This window comes from Pseudoliparis swirei, chromosome 3 (genome assembly GCF_029220125.1).
Source record: "Pseudoliparis swirei isolate HS2019 ecotype Mariana Trench chromosome 3, NWPU_hadal_v1, whole genome shotgun sequence".
NCBI classification, from domain to species: domain Eukaryota; kingdom Metazoa; phylum Chordata; class Actinopteri; order Perciformes; family Liparidae; genus Pseudoliparis; species Pseudoliparis swirei.
Window position 1 is genome coordinate 19,125,203 of NC_079390.1, and position 17,125 is coordinate 19,142,327.

Consider the following 17,125-nt stretch of genomic DNA (forward strand, 5'->3'; position numbering starts at 1 on the left):
GTATTTCAAACATTTATTGAGTATCATCACAGTGTACAAGGGAAGAAGCTGTGACATCACAAGCCAGAAATGGCTCCACGCTGCTGGCCTGAAAAACAATCCTCACATAGAGGATTCATTAGCGGGACACCAACAAAAATAAAAAGGACTTCATGTCTTTCATTTTTTGGGGGTTTACATGATTGAGCAAAGTGCTGACCAACAGGACACTGACCAACTTAAACCAAGAAGAGTTTCCACAGACTAATAGTTAGAGTGCACAGATCTACTGCTTGGAGCAGCTCTTTTTAAAAAAGGTTTACAGAACGCCCTGCCCTGCCATTCATATTATATGCATAATAGGAAGTTTCTTTCTAGCTTCACCTACATGTAAAATGTCCTGTTGTGAAAAATACAAATTAATATAAAACATATATTTTTTAAAAAGCATTTGTTAATGTGCAGTACAACTCTAGTGTGTTTCTTTTAAAGCCCTGCTTTAAAGGCCTTCTTGTGCGTTCACACTGCTTAGCGACATAAAAATAAATCTGACTAATTTAAGTGAACATATTGAGTATTTAAATTGAACAAGGTTGAAGCCACTAAAAAAAATTCAGAGTTTCAAGCGACTCTCTTCGCTTAGTGAAGACATGTTATTTGTTCGGCAGCTTGGTTTCATGAACATTTTTAGGACTGTCGAGAAGCCGATTCCAGTAATATTATATATATATATATATATATATATATATATACAATAGCCTTTTCTGCATGACCTGCTGCTGCTATAAGGCCATTATGATTTTTTCTAAGTATATTTAAAACATTTTACTAACAGTGTACTGGGCAGAAGGCATACGCCCTCTGAGAAGAATACAGAGGACGTATGTGGATCATTTGGAGACTTTTGAAGCCTGTCTACCCCTAAAGAGTGCTTACAGTTTGCTATGTCAAACCATCAAGGATATGCATGTGCAATGATAAGCCAGCAGATAAAATGAAACGCATGATTTGGCTCGTTGAAAACTACACGCCGTCTCAACACCCACGGTCTGTCGACACGAAATGATGAACTATCAGCCAAGTTGCTTGCAGGTCGGGCGCACGGCTCAAGGAGTTTGCCCGAGGGTGGGGGGGGGGGGGGGATTCATTCAGGGCTTTATTTAACGCTGACTATTGAGGTGCTGTGGATGGACTCCATGACAGCGGCCAGGCGACTGCACAGGTCGTGGGCCTGGTTGACATGGACTTTGGGCGGGTCTTTAAGAACTACCGTCTCAGCCGAACCGTCCAGAACCCGAGGCAGAAACTCACCCAACTTCATCTGCAATGAGTCTGAAAACAAAGTTTTGTTTGACACTTTAGTTTAATGTTTGTTAGTGTTAGTACCAGTGCATAAAAGGCATGCACTCTAGGCATAGTGGATGACGACTGCACCTCACTGACGTTTCTGTTGTGTTGATTAGGGAGCCTTATCTGTGCAGATGAGCAGATTTAGTCCGTGAGGAGGTTGAGCGCTCAAGTTCAGCTTCACGGCATTGTGTCTTTGGAGCCACTTGCCTTTCTTCCTGAGTGGTCCAGATTGTGAATTTGATGTAAAAAGTAAGAGCTCATTGTTTGTCATTATGTTTGTATCTTGTATGTGCCCAGTGTGATGATGGCTATTTACAGTATTGTCACAATGCTTATGTTTATAATGTGCAGAGAGTTAAGTTCATAGAGTCTCCCTAGGAGAAGGAAACGTCTTTTAAATGTGGAAGCCATTATGTCGCACCATCGTCTCACCACAGAGTGTCGCCATCGCACTTGTAACCTGGTCTATAACGGCGATGTAATAAATGCTCCTATCTTTCTCTTAGGAGTAATATGCTCATTCATATCTAACTCTTGGTTACTGTTCCTGTTTTATTGCTATGTTTATTGTTATATATTTACTATATATCACATTTCTTAGACTGATGACAACACTGACGGCTAAATGACGCAAATAAGAAGACTAAGGAACTGATGTGGATGCACAAGATACAGTCCTGCCGAGAGATCCACGCCAGTGACAGTTGGCGCCGGTGGTGTTTCCAGAAGTGAAGAAGTGGAGCAATGCAATAGGCAAGAAAGACGAAGGCTGCTACAAAGCAAGCATGGATGTAAAAACTAAATGCAGGTTTCTAGAATGTTATAAATACGGATTTGCAATTCGTTATGAGGCAAAAACTGAATGTAAATAGGGGATTAAAATCTCCGCTGTGGAATTTAAACCGTCATGCGCGGAATCCTTTGAGATTATTTTGTATCTTTGCTGTCATCTACCACTTGGAATGAACATATTGACCACAATTGTATGTCAGGATGAGTGTGTTGTTACCTTCCATGTCCTGGCCCAGGCAGCAGCACCAGTGGCTGCGGATGCTCTCCATGGCGTCCCGGTCTTCCTGGGATAGAGCCGAGTCTCGGCTCATCAGGTGAAGGCAGGGGATGACGGCCTCGTCCATGATGGCGATGCACTCCTCCACATTGGTCTCCTCACCGCTGCAAAACAGCCGAGATGCGCTTTCATTCAATGCCTGCATAGTGGATGTAGGGAGGAGGAGGATGGAGGAGAGAGTGAAAGTTATTGTTCTTCTGTTTTTACTCTATAAATATTTGCATTAATACTACATAGATAAAATAAGATAATCCTTTATTAGTCCCACAGTGGGGACATTTACAGGATTCCAGCAGCAAGGGAGTACACAAGTGAACATAACACCTAGTAGGATCAAATATAACAAATATAAATGTAGTGTGAAAACAATCTCGCCGCAAGGTTCATTAAGTAGCCGCTCTGAAACTTTCCTCCGTTTTCAGGGAATTGGAGATTTGTGAGGAACTCTTGTTCACTTTGGTGACGCGATGTTCATTTCCTTGATGAAAACTATGAAGAAATATGTTCGTCAACAACCTTTATTCCCAAGAAGAAGACACCGGCATCAGTAAACAATAACTGTGACTAGTTATTGTTTACTGAAGCCGGTGTCTTCGTCCTGGGAATAAAGGTTGTACAGTATTTCTGACGAAAAAAGGAATGACTAGAATGTAGTTCAGAAAATAAAAAATATTCTCTTTCCCCCTGTCCCGCATTTCTGTCTTCTCTCACTGCACTCGGTCCATCTCTTGCCCTTCATGTCTCAAAAAATGTGTGCTACCTTATTGCACAAAGTTTGTAGTTTGGGTCAGGTTTACTGGTTCAGTTATGCTTATTTAAGCATATTGGGTGGCTTCTCAATATAATCTTATGACTAAATAAGAACAATTGATACTAAGGCTAAATTTAAAAAAATAGCTGAGAAAATTAAGAGAGTAACAATTTTTGACTAAAAGTCTGTTGAAATGTAATTTATCTGTCGACTAAAACTGGACAAAACCTTTTGAGTTGTCGTGGATCAAAACTTGACTGAAAATATGAGGGATAAAAAATGACTAAAATGAGACTCAAACTAAAAAGTATTCTCGTCTTATAGTAAGAATAAGACTAAATCTAAAATAGCTGCCAACATGTACACTGGCATGAAAGCTGCAGTTTATGCCGAATGATGGAAAGCTCCAGGATAGATAATAAATAGGATTTTAGCTGAGGTTTTTATCTCAATTTATGGTTCCATGGTCAACGATGAACGTCATTGCTGTTTGCAGCGTATAAACTACTCAGGAGGACACTGAGCCAAGTGCTTCTTATCTAAAACTTCCGTCCTGTTAGTGACACAAGCAGTCTAAATATAGCAACTTTGTTCCATAGCAAGATATGTCAATTGCTATTGGCCACATTTCATGAAATGTCGCATGGACACCGACAGTTCCCAGAGGATGACTCCTATGATTCTGTTGATATGACTGGAGCAGACTGACGTCAAATTTACATCTTCATATTGCAACATATATTCAAACCTTCATGAAGAAGGATTGAGCTCAGTGCTGTCGTGCTTCACCATAAGGTACTGCAGTTACACACAGACACACACACACACACACACACACACTGACTGACTTCTGGAGCCGCCTTACTCACAGTGAGACATTTCCTCCTGTAAACGGCAATAAGACACTTGTCCATGCCACGCTTCTCTCCATTCTTTAGCAGGGTTGCGTTGGTCTCGTACGCATGAGCCAGGAAGATCAGTGCCTCTCGCATCCTGCAGCGCACACACAAGGAAACGTTTTTTTTAAAGGGCGGGAACAAATGTATTTCCAATGAATATGTTGCAACGCAGTCTTTATATTTTAAAAGTGTTTTGCAATTGTAATCTTTTGAGTTTTCTTTTACCTCCCCACAAAATGTTCACGCTGCATTAATTTTCTTAATGAACAATGTCACGCATGAAAAGACAGACAAGTCAATGTTGTTCTTCAGCATAAAGAACATGAGCTAAAGGGTCTGCGTCGTTGTCTATGTGTTGGATGTGCGGTGGAATTATTGTAACCTTTCGCTGAATACATGGATAAAACACACAGCTTGATATTGATCTCACCCGACGCACGCCGGCCAGGTGGTGTGGTGCTGGTTTACATTCAACACCTACTTCTCATGCTGGTAGTGCTCCAGTCCGGTCAGCAGGTAGACAAACACCGTTCTGAACAGCTTGTAGTCATCATGCCACTGCTGTGGAAAAGCACAGGACAAAAGACAATTACACCATTTGTTATTTGTGATGCTTTTTAAAATTTAAAAATGTCAGATTAACTAAATACAGGCGTTATTTCTTCTCAAGTTGTCTTTTCTATTCTTTATAACTGCGAGGCACTAAGTCATTCCATTTCACGCCTCTCTCAAAGGACAATGCTGGCGATATTCTATATTTTTATTACTGTCAGCAAATGATAAGAAACAAACAGATCTTTTTTACAAGTGATATATCTGATGTTAAGTTTGTATTATATTTAATGTGTTGGCCCAGTAGGCATGAATTGGTCTTCAAAGTATACCGTTGCCATTTCAGTACACTGCCATATGTCGGAAAATGTACCTGACGAATTGTTGAGTGTCAAATTTACATTTGCCATTTAAAATGGTCCTGAACTGAAAGCAATCAAAGACAGTAGCAGAGACAGAATCATTTCCAGTGAAATGATTACAAAAATGGAACAGGTAAACCCCCCCCCCCCCCCCCTCATAGTGTATGAGTCAATGTCCAAAAAGGCAGAGGTCAGCCCACCAAGTACTCATCCATATCCATGTCCTCTGGCTTGATGAGGCGCAGCTTGGTTCGGGCTTCCCTCAGGATACTGATGGCTCTGCATGGACAGAAAAGACATCATGAATGCTAATAATTTAAGGGATTGGTCCAGGAACATTCACACTGTGGTGCAATGCTCTGCTCTGGACACTAGATGGCGGTATGATCATACTGTACGCTCTACTCTGTATTAGTCTTATGATGAGCTGCTGCCGTAAAGCCCCATTTTATCTTATTTACTCAATTACTTATGCTATGTGTAAACATTGCACATCAAACAAACAAAGAGAAAACTATGGAACATTCTATGTTTTTAAATCAATTTATTATGGTTCCTAATGCTTTGAGCCTGACAACTTGTACTGTATATAACATATAACAGAATAAGGCCTGTACCAAATGTTCGCTTCTTCTTCTTCTTTTTTACATTTCAAGCTTCCATTGAGGTTTTTGAACATCCATTTTCATCAACTTTTCTTTATAATCTTTTCATCCTAGATTGTGACATTAGTTTATCTATATTCTCATGTTTTTAAGTGTTTAAAACTTGACCCCATGTAATAGACTAATGTCTGGGACTCATCAATGAGTCCTTTGTCTGTATCTGTGTGTACCTTTCATCGAAGCTCAGGTTGCGGTTAGTAAACTGCTCCAACAGCGTCCTCTCAATAATGCGATTAGGTGCCTTGTTCTGGAAGAAGTAGACCAGAGCGTGCTGCAGACGAGCATCCTCCTGGGGTGTGGTCTCCTCCTGGGAGAGCTCATACAAGCGGGAATACTCCTCGTGGAAGGCCTGGGGGAACAGTGGGAAATGTATCTTAGTTTAATTTGAATCTAAATTTGAAAATATGCTTATAGTGTGCAAACTATAAAAGGCATATGGATGGATTTAATTTTGATGTAACCTAACAGCAAACACTGTTGTGTTCTTAATTCTAATAAATACGTGGGAAAGAAGTAACAAATAATATTCAAAACTGTAGAGAAAAGATTGCTCCTTAATGTGGAGAAAGCAGTTTAATGCAGCAATTTAGCACAATTATTTCAGAAAACACAAACATTTCATTATTTTTTTAAATTTAGAGTTGGTGTGAGACGCAATAATCTCCAATAACTCTCAAAGACCTCCATACCTTGATGAGGCCAGCCTCTGGGCCTTCCTTATCGAAGGTTTGTCTGGCCTTGGCAATGGCTAGAATGATGCCCTGCATTGCTGGAGTCAGCATCATCTAGGAAATGAGGAGGAAGCAGAGAGAACACCAACAGGTTGATAATAAAAGGTGCTCATGGTGTCTGTGTAAAGCAGTGGTTCTCAAACTTTTTCTCACAAAAATGTTCACGCCGCACCGCCGAACAAAATTGTAACTAAATGGTCCATGCTGAATTTTTATTGAAATAACAACTTTGTGTGACTCCTTCCGCTGTGCTTTTTCAAATAATAGAATAAAGAAAATTGCATTCACTTTTAATCAAACCAGATTGCACCATCAGACAAAAACAATGTAAATAAAGTTGTGCAAAAAATAACTAATATTTGGCAAATAGGTTATTGTGGCTTATATGTTTTGCACTGGATATTTTTTTAAATAATAACAATAAGTGAAACCTGTGAAAAAATAAACAAAACAAGTTCAAATATTTGGTAATAAAGAGTTTTAATGAGTTTTACACTAAATATCTTTTCAAAACAATAACGTGCGAAACTAAATTAGTCCAGATATGTGTGAGCCATCAAGTTGTATCAGTATTAGTTCAAATTCACTCAGATTCTCAAAGGAATTAATCTTCCCTTGATCGCGTATCCTGACCCACATCTCCAGCTTCTGAGAAACATGATCGGCTCTGCAGCTGAGGAAGCTACTCCCTGCCTTGAAGATGAAGATTGAATTCATTCAATTTCCAAATATGTCCCTGAGATAGGCCAATTTCATCAGAAATTATTCATCAGCAAACTTAATAATTATAATTGAATAAATCGATTTGACTCCAAAAAGTATATACATGTGTAACCGTACAAAGATAAAATAAAATGATAAACCGAGTCCAACTCCTCTTTGCAGAATAATATGTGGATGGATAATATGTGTACAATTTAAATTGTATTGTACGGTCCAGTATAACAAATGTCAATATATGACGGATGTTTATTGTCTCTGAGCTCAAAGACAACACATCCTCGTGAGAGACACAGAGTTTTGCTGTGAAAAAGCTGAAGGCTCCCGTCTCCCCACAGAGTGAAAACAGTGGTGCTTTCAGGGACCTTTTTAATGAAATTGACCACGCTGATAGCATCACAAGCTTCTGTAGTTCAGGCACATCGAGCGCTTCTCTGTGTATGACAGATTGCACATTGGAGAGAAACTCTTGATCAGTGCGTGCAAGCCCTCCCTTTTCCCTGCAATGGTCTGCGCACCATCTGTGACTTCGCGATCGCGCATGCACCAGCGTAACCTGGTAACGCTGTTACCGTAACGTCAATATTTACACATACTTTTGTAAGACGTGGAAGTAGCTAGTAAATTCCCATCGCATTATGACACATACTTACCTCTTCATTGTATCCATCAGCGTCAGCCCTAACCATGATTCTGCCTACGTTGGGTATCTCCACTTCTGAGACCTCGTTTTCAGTCTGTCGCTGTCTGGCCGGGACCTCCTGCTCCTCCTGCTCCTCCTGCTCCTCCTGCTCCTCCTGCTCCTCCTGCTCCTCCTGCTCCTCTTGCTTTGCTTCATCTTCAGGTGCCACGCTGGAAGCCTCTGGCTCGCTTTCAGCCTGAGGGCCAAGGCCTGCTGCCTGTGTCTCGTCCTTCTCCACATGGAGGTCAGCTGGTGCCGGGCTACTAAGCTCTGCTTCAGGGCCAGAAGTCTGAGAGAGAAAGATTTAACAAGACACACATTACTATGGCTGTCCATCAATACATTATCTATGTACGCTCATCCTGTTCAGGGCTTTTCATAGTGTGCCTCTGTGTAGAAGTTCACCCACCCTTATCTACACATGTTGATGCATTATAAACACCTGTGAAGCGAAGCAAAGGAAAATGTCATAGACCATGTGTTTCTATTTTAACGGTGAACAGGTGAACAAATTGGCTAAGGGAGTCTTTTTGAAATGTAAAATAGCTCCTTGTATCCAGTGCAAGGTTGATCGTATTATATAAAGTCAGGTGGGTCAGCAGACAGTCTGCAGCTGAACAGATTTTGAAATACACTCGGGGAGTAATATTCATCTGCTTGAGATAAATCAATATCTCAATGTCTCAATGGAACTCCCAATAAGCCGACAAGACACAAGTGGTAATGAAGTGGTTTGAAGATACTAGTTTATTGAATGCCATTTAATGGAACAGCTTACAAGAAATCTTATATTTATGAGGCTTATAATAACTGTTTTGCTGACAGCTGTGCTTCTATGGCTTAAATGTAGCTTAAAAAAAGAATAACACAAATAAATAATAATAATAATTATGGATGGACAATGCAAGGTTGGATCAACCTCATCAAACTACAAACACCATGTTTAATACTTGCAGTGGATTACGTAAACAAATTATAATTTGTGATCGGATTCAGCCCAGTACTGATTTCAGACCTTCTTCTTGTAAATGTGAGTTTGTTCTTTAACCCTTGTGTTGCCTTAGGGTCATTTTGACCCGAATCAATATTACACCCTCCCCCCGCCTTAGGATTAATTTGACCCCATTCAATGTTTAATGTCGGTGTTCTTTCGGTAGTCAACAAACAAACATAAAGTGCCTCACACTTAAACTTGGAAAAAAATATTAATTCTAATAATTTTCTGGAGGTTTTAATTGCTGGTGTCAAATTGAACCCAAAGGGTAAAATATGTTAGTAAATATAAAGGTAACAGGAGGGTGAAACATTGAATCGGGTCAAAATGACCCATAGGCGGGGGGAGGGTGTAATATTGATTCGGGTCAAAATGACCCTAAGGCAACACAAGGGTTAAGACAAATTGTTTCTTCAAATTTAACCTACAATAGTGATAATACACTGTTATAAATACAATTATATGGTCACCTTTCAGTCTGTGTGGCATCATTGTATGGGACTTCAACACACGTTTATAAATTATATGATACATCTCTGAAATAGCTAATAACTGTCAAATAAACCCGCTAATAGACAGTAATCACTTCTAACCTTTTGTTTATCTGTGCGTCACTCGACATCTTGCCAGACATTGAGCCTGGATCAGTTGTGGTGGAACGAGACACTTGTCCCAAATGTACACACTTTATTTTTGTGGCCTCGAATTACTGACCCATATTCTACAAGTGGCAGAGTGGAACTTTTCCAGGGGTGTCACAGACTTGCCCACCTGAGACTGAAGCTCTCTCTCAGCTGAGGTGGAGCTCTCGCTGGGCCCCAGAGTGTCAGTGATTGCCGCACAGCTGGTGTCGTCTGGCTGGCAGCCGGGGCTCTGGGGTGGTGGTGGTGGCGTTAACTCAGATTCTTTTGGGGTCCCAAAAAAAAGAGAAAGACGATGAGAGCACACACATGACCATGCCATTACTGCATGCCTTTAAATGCAAAATATTTGGAGTGATCGTCCTGGAGTTATCTGAAAATAGTACACAATGCGTTGTTAAAGCATAAAAAAACGTTTCCCACTTCCCTTTCTCTAGTCGCCACTACAGACCTTCAGGCTTCTCTCTGGGATCAGGCTCTGGGTCTTTCACTGCTTCTGTGTCAGGTTCCTGCTCTGAAGAGGATGTCTGGTCCAGCTCCTCAGTGGTTGGTCCAGACTGGGGTGCTTGCTCCACTTCTGTTTGGGGTATATTACCTGGACTGGGGTTTGGGGGCTCTGCAAAGGCGGTAGACTCTCCCTGTGGGCTCGCGGTCCGGCCAAACTGCTCCTCCCATTCAATGAGCTCCTGCTGGAACCAGCGGTTGTCTTCATGGACGTAGCGCCTGAGGATGGATGGCAGGGAGTCCATGCCACGCAGCACCTGGCCTGTCTCATCGTCTGTGTCTTCTAGGTGGATGTAGGATAGAGGCGTTAATAGACTGACACAATAAAATCCACTTACTAAAAGTACTGACGAAATTACAGTAGCATTGGTTATTATAGAAGATGGCATTTTTCAATATGCATATTTTTTTGTGAAACATAATCAGTCAATATGTATTACAGACTTACTTACTGTTCTGGTTTCTAACAATATGGAATAGCCTGCCTTTTAACAGGTTAGCTGAGTCCTTTTTTACATTATTGTGTGTTGTTTTTACTCCCTTGCACACTTAATCCTGTTTCTTGCTTGTAAGGAAGAACATTATTTATGAATGCTTTCTGACAAACATGGACAAAACCACACATGGCGATATCTATGCAGTATGATCCGATATCCAATCCCGGATTATTCAAGGTTAATCTTATCAATCATATAACTGAAAAACACACAAAGATGTACCTGTGATAAGGGAGGGTAACCTGTCATCAATGTACATTAGGCAGTAGGCACTGGCGTTAGTCATTCCGCCAAACGAGTCTCGCTCCAGCTCCTCCCATGATGACTCGGTAATGCTCACATCATTATACTTCATCCAGCGCTGGTTAGCATGGTCATAAATGTAAGTCCAGTAATGGCCTGCTGATGCCTGGCCTTCATGGACCAGCACTGCATGGAGTCTGTAGGGCGCCTAAATATGGGAGACAGCATTGAATCACCACTGTATAATGCACGTACAACATTGGTATCAAACATCAGACTACTGAGATGTGACTGTGCAGTCATGGTGTCACTGCAGTATAACATTCATCTGATCTGGTTTACGTTACATTATTTTCAGTTTCTCCAGAGATCAATACAGTTTCATCTAATCTCAGTCAATGCACTTTCTGCGGCTTCAGTTGTAAAACACGTGATTGACTTGCTGTTTTTTCAGAGTGAATTACGCGAGTGTAAGTCTTACCTGGCAGAGACAGTTGCCTGTGTACATGACCTCCAGCATCTGAGTGAGCCTGTCGATATTGGCCTTTAGCTCTGACACACACGTCGTCACAAAAAACAGACAAAAAAGCACAGAAGAAAACAGACATTATTATGGTACACATACGGCTCAGGGGAAATTATTTTGTTTTAGGTGTTTTATTCATTTTATCCTAATATTTGCATCATAACAGCTAAATGGGATAGCAGGGCTTGACAATTGACATATAATGTATTTCCTGGGAAAGGCAGGACTCAGTCATTTCAGAGATGTTGGGCTCTTTTTTCATGCAGGTGTGCAGTTCTGTGCAACTGAGGTGTTATTTTCTCAATGCGCAATAAGGGTATTTGCTCGCTTGCTCTTTATATTTAAGTACCAGATATTTTGGAACGACCAAGTCGGAGTGGAGGTGCAGTGGAAGGTGTGCTTTTGGCGAGTCAGAGGCTCACTGCAATTTCAGTGTCAAGATCGACCACTTTCTGCACCTTCATTAAAAGCAACTGTAATAGAAGCATACCATTTATGTCATTCTCTACTTCAGTCCTCCAACGCTGCAAGCAGGTCTTAACAAAGTGCAGTTCTTCTTCAGTGACGCTGCGGGGGGCAGGGTGTGGTGGGCAGTCAACAGGGTGTCTGCACTGGGTGAAGGGCTTGTATATGGGGGTCCGCTGACAACTGGAAACACTGGAAACTGGACCCTCCATTGAATCTGTGTCTCCTGATTCACTGGGAAGTGCAACAAGTTTTGGTGTCACATAAGTTTCGTAAAGAAGGAACTTCTGTCATCAGTGTAAATTATTTTTCAGCTCAATTTCTCCTTTACCAAATATTCAACTTCAACTGCAAACAATTAACACTTTTGACTGTTTATACTGTACAACAACAACAACAACAACAAAAAGGTCTGTTGACCCTGGTCTTGGCTTGTACAGTTCTCTGGTCCTCTGTGTACTCAACCTGCTGTCACTGAGGGGGTGGCTTGCAGGAGTCGGAGAAGCTGGTCTTGGATCTTCAGCTGGGGAAACACTTGTGGGCTTGGTGGTGGCGAACTCCAGCACAAACTGCAGCATGTCAGCCAGAGGATACTTGGTAGGTCCAGAGCCATAGTTTTTGTAACTATAAATGAAGACAGGACACAATTTGTACAAGAAGTGTCTGACAATCCTATCTCATCTTCAAGAGGTAACTTACCACTCAAGTTTCTGTTGAAGGGCTGCTAGTTGTTCCTTGAGTTTTTTTACTTCTAATCTCCTCTCATGGGTCTGTTGTACGTTTTTGTGAAGATATCTGTCAGGCAATCCCCAAAATTGATCAGAACATGTGTTAAGACTTGTTGTAACATTGAAACAGACAAGCAACAGCATGGATTTTCCCTCTACATTTGTAAATTATAAATTTGTGAGATAATCCGAGTGCAAAGTGGCGCAGGTATGTGTCGTTTAAAGTGACCTCCCTGCCAACTGCAGAAACTTATTTTCCCTGTTGAAACAAGTGAAACTGAAGGAGTTTGTATGTCTGTGATTGTGTTATTTGTCCACAGCTCACCTGTCCATATAAATGATTTGTGAGAACTCCAGTCTCTTGTGTATCTTTTCAGGACGACCCAGCTGGGTGTTGAATTCAAATCTAGACAGTTCAAATGTCAAGACTGGTGGTAACTTTTTGAACCATCTCTGTAATCAAGAGAAAATCACATGAGCAGCAGAAAATAAGAAAAAAAATCACATACATAGACATTCTATTGTTAATAAGTTCTGAAATTGTTTACCTCACGGCCAGATGTCATGCTGTGATCTGAATGTAGAGACTCAATCTCTTTCTCAACCATAGCACCGTCTAGGCATTCATCCAGGTTGTTGAAGCCGTTGACTTGCAGGGGGTATTGGCCAAACTGCTCGATGTTATACATCGTCTTACCTAAGCATAGTCACATCGATGTGAGTGACTGAGGACATAATTCATATCGATGTCACTGTGACAAAAACTGATACAAAACTCATACCCTCATGTCTCCTTTCTGTCACAAAGGTACCATAGAAAAGCTGGACCATGGGGTTTTTTCGTTTGTCTTCTACGTTCCTGAAAAGAAATACATTATATCATAAAAATGTAGTTCAGCACACAAAGAGAGAAGAACATTAGTGCATGCATGTGGATGACATCAACATATAACTTACTCTTTGGCTGCCAGCTGAAATGCGTCCTCGAGCCAGTCAAGCAGTTTGTGGGAAAACTCACTGACATCCTGAAATGACGACAAAAGAAAAGATAAGCTGTGAAGTTGTAATATTAAAGGATTAAGTCAGGCTCAAATGAATGAATAAAGTCACATGAGTTGATTCATCATCTGGGAAACAGTGGCTTGATAAAAAAAAATAACTCAACTAAAAAGGTACATTTATAAAATTGCCCACTTCTCAGCACCCTCTGGAAAGAAGCTAAGACATGGGACATCCACATATACAAGATACATTTTGTGGTTCAGGCGCAATCTCTCGCTCTATATATTCATCCTCCCAAAACACAAATAAAAGTGCTGCTACCTTGTTTAGAAAAAAGCAAGACATAAAAGAAAGTACCGGTAGAAAGAAGAAAAAAATCTAACATTGTATACAGATGAAACACAGGTTGTGACCACAAAGCAGATTTCAGATTACATTAAATGCTGAAATATTGACAGTGACAGGATCAGAGACAGGTTGCTGATATTAAGCATGTTTGATCCAAGGGGATTCTCTTCAGAGGCAGCTGCATCACTCTGAAAGTTGGCGCTCAAAGCTGCCAGTGTTTACCTTATAATTTAAGCCAAGGACTACAAATAATAAGCCACAATTACATATTGTGTTGAATGCCAAATGTAATGTAAAACGTCCACTCCAGTGCATTCTGCAGCTGCACACGACTGTAAACTTCAGCGGAGTAACAATGCGAGTCAATGAGCGAAGCAAGTCGAATGTCTTAGTATGTTATTAGTTTTACTAATAATAATACTAACTTTAATAGCATTTGAGCAAGTGGCGGAAGATAACATTGTCTGTAGCCTCCCGGTTAAAAATAGTGCTAGAAGTATGCTGAGGGTATATGTAGAAACCATTTTATAAAAGCAATAGGCCACCTGAGGCTTATTGAAAGATAAAGATAAAACAAGACGAACAGGAAACTAAAACAACAACAAAGTAATTGTTGGGATCTGTATCGTTATTTAACGTTAGAAGAAAGAGCAACTTGATTCCATGAGGTGCTGCCAGATAAGTATTCTGGCTAGTGCCTCAGAGACTTGAAGTCTTTTTTCTACAAATGGGAGACCTCTACACTTTAAGCTGTCCTGAGGTGAAGTGCTGTACCTGTTGGGCCTCGGCACTCCTGAAGGCGTCTCGCAGTAACTCCACTGCAGCAGAAGGATCAACAAATTTGCGAGTGGAGCCCACCATGAGAGCAAAAAGACAGCGCAGCTCCTGCATGAAAGCTATGTTCCTCTTGTCCTGTTAACACAAAGTTCGGAGTCAAACTTCACCCCTGTTACACTATCGCATGGTGGCGAATTGGCGATGTTCATATTAAGAGAGCATCTTCACAGCTTGATCACTTCTTACTTTTATAAAAAATGAATTAGACATTTTAACATGAAATTAGGCAAACAAATGTTTCTCCCGTGAAAATGTCTGTTGTGCATCGAGTTTACTCACAGAATGGCTCTTACACTTCTCCAGGATTCGCTCAGACAGATGGTAGCTGAGAACCAGCCTCCTGAACACGGGCAGGTGGAACAGTGACTGCAACAAGACGACAAACCAAGGACCGGTCAAGGTCACATGTCTGAGATCACCAGCTGGCAAATCATCATAACAGCGGTAGATTGCAGTGGTGGTATAACTTGGAAAAATCATGGAGGAAACTTGTTGAACAACCCAGACTAAAGCAATCTGAGACAAATTTGTAATTTGTGAAATTGGGCTATACAAATAAACTGAATTGAATTGAACTACTGCTCCCCATGTCAATGATCTTTAGCTAGTTTGTGCCAACTTCCATTTTACATTGATGTGAAACATATAGTTTGTGGTCCTTCCTGCAAAGCTTCTTAAAATGCTCAAAACCTTCTGGGTTTGACTGGGTATCATCTCAGTTTCCAGGTGTTTTTGGGAAACAGGTCACGCAGGTGAAGTTACTCTCAAGTTGTGGCGAAAAGCATTACAGAAAGTAGTGGGGTTAGATTGTAAGAATGAACTGTAGAAATCAGCACTGATGTTGGGCTAACAACATAATTTTACTGGTTGTGTACAGCTCAAGTTCTTATCAAAAAACCTCCCCCTCTTCTATGGTGGACAATGTAAAGCCTGACTATTTCTAGTCAAGTGTGACAGAGTGAGGTAAATACGTGCTTCCCCTTATTTAATCAATGAATATGGTGCATATTTCAATCTGTCTGCACCTTGTGCCCCAATATTACATTGAAGTCTGTGGAAATGTGAAATCAACATTAATGTAATATTTGGTTGGAGAAAAATACGTTCCTAGAGTTGGGGATATTTTCTGTAGTTCTAATAAAATCATAGTTTATATTATTATAAAATAAAATATTCCCTCAACCTTATAGGGTACTGGTATCTTACTATTATACGAGTAACTTTTTCAGAACATCATTTGAAAATGCAATCCTGAATTGTATGGTATTCTTTCCTCTGGCACACAAACCATGCTGATTTGTTCGAAGCTGCTTCTGTTACTCGGGATGAACTAAATAAATGAATACCAGTCAGATACTCTTATGTGTCATGTGTGGTGGTGAGCGAAGCTACTGAGCACGTATGAATATCTTGATATATAAATTTCCATTTGAGTAGGAAATTCAATTATGGCTTATCTCCATTTTTCTGTAATTTATACCACAAAGGATAATAGAGGGAATATGAGCTGACAACTGAATGATGTGGTCACTCAGCCTTAATCTGATAGCATAATTTCTTTTTAAAGGGAGACTGCTTTATCAAGAGGCAGGCTCTGTGAATCTACAACAACCAGTTCAATTGTAACAAACAGTATCGATACCAGAAACAAAACAAAACAAAACAAAAGGCTATTATTTCAACACCATTTGTATTCAAACAACACTGCCTCATTTCCCCATCTCTATTCCCCGATAATAAACTCTGTCCCCTTGGGGTTTGACTTCTAAATCGATGTTGAGGCATATCTGAGTTCAATAAGGACAATCAGTGTCTCCTCTCTGTCCATTTCAGGCGGATACTAGGATGTCCACTGCTCACTCCATCATCACATCACTCACTATTAAATTATCCACACAGCCTGTGTCTCTCAATGAGGACTCCAATTTCTGCCACCTGATAGGTCTGACTAGATTCAGTCTGTAATGGAGTTGTAATAGAATTAGCAGCTCAGAGAAATCTTCTCATTTTAAAGAGATATCCCCCACAACTTCTTCTTCGTGGTGTTTCTAATAACTCTATTAGTATGGTATAGTCAGTGAAAAGTTGAGACTAAAAAGTGAGGCTTAAAGTTATGTATTAAGGGTGTGGCTGCATTGAGTGATAGGTGGGTGCCATAACACTGTCCGCTCGCAAGTTGCCTTGATTCATTGAACTTGACCTCTCGTCTGTGTTTGTGGTGTTGGTGCCTTTTGGAGAATTATTCAATCTTATTCGTTGGACAATGTTCAACGGTTTTCCTGCTGGCCAAAATTATCCAGTTGTTCAAGGTGCACCTCGCTAAACTAGCTAGATAAATGGTGCTAGTCATAGTTGCTACCACCTCTGATAGGCTAAAGTTAGATATCTAGGAAGGGAAACTCCAAGTCTATAAATGTTTGTTAAGCCAAGTGAGGGAGCTATTTTAAGTTTGAGCTGCAAAATGATATGAGACACTGTTCGAACATTAGGGCGCTTAACAGGCGATATGCTGTGTGTTTGCTGTGCATTTCTAGTCAAGTGTTATACATTCAAGAATGCCTATCCCATATAACAGAACGC

At 40.6% G+C, this 17,125-nt stretch overlaps 1 protein-coding gene across 2 annotated transcripts in view; it reads right to left on the minus strand.

Moving 5' to 3' along the window:
• The window catches only part of usp28 (ubiquitin specific peptidase 28), a 23,396-nt gene continuing 6,271 nt past the window's right edge, over positions 1 to 17,125 (minus strand). For both annotated transcript variants that reach the window (XM_056407086.1, XM_056407077.1), the window contains exons 6-26: positions 14,825 to 14,911; positions 14,483 to 14,620; positions 13,316 to 13,383; positions 13,141 to 13,217; positions 12,907 to 13,055; positions 12,684 to 12,811; positions 12,330 to 12,425; positions 12,096 to 12,254; positions 11,656 to 11,864; positions 11,121 to 11,191; positions 10,619 to 10,847; positions 9,847 to 10,182; positions 9,526 to 9,659; positions 7,732 to 8,049; positions 6,317 to 6,412; positions 5,798 to 5,976; positions 5,163 to 5,241; positions 4,530 to 4,609; positions 4,019 to 4,142; positions 2,339 to 2,537; positions 1 to 1,311 (exon numbers count right to left, since the gene is read on the minus strand). In XM_056407086.1, coding sequence (XP_056263061.1) covers positions 1,136 to 1,311; positions 2,339 to 2,537; positions 4,019 to 4,142; positions 4,530 to 4,609; positions 5,163 to 5,241; positions 5,798 to 5,976; positions 6,317 to 6,412; positions 7,732 to 8,049; positions 9,526 to 9,659; positions 9,847 to 10,182; positions 10,619 to 10,847; positions 11,121 to 11,191; positions 11,656 to 11,864; positions 12,096 to 12,254; positions 12,330 to 12,425; positions 12,684 to 12,811; positions 12,907 to 13,055; positions 13,141 to 13,217; positions 13,316 to 13,383; positions 14,483 to 14,620; positions 14,825 to 14,911 — 3,132 coding nt within the window. In that variant the 3' untranslated portion in view covers positions 1 to 1,135. The remainder of the gene's footprint in view (positions 1,312 to 2,338; positions 2,538 to 4,018; positions 4,143 to 4,529; positions 4,610 to 5,162; positions 5,242 to 5,797; positions 5,977 to 6,316; positions 6,413 to 7,731; positions 8,050 to 9,525; positions 9,660 to 9,846; positions 10,183 to 10,618; positions 10,848 to 11,120; positions 11,192 to 11,655; positions 11,865 to 12,095; positions 12,255 to 12,329; positions 12,426 to 12,683; positions 12,812 to 12,906; positions 13,056 to 13,140; positions 13,218 to 13,315; positions 13,384 to 14,482; positions 14,621 to 14,824; positions 14,912 to 17,125) is intronic.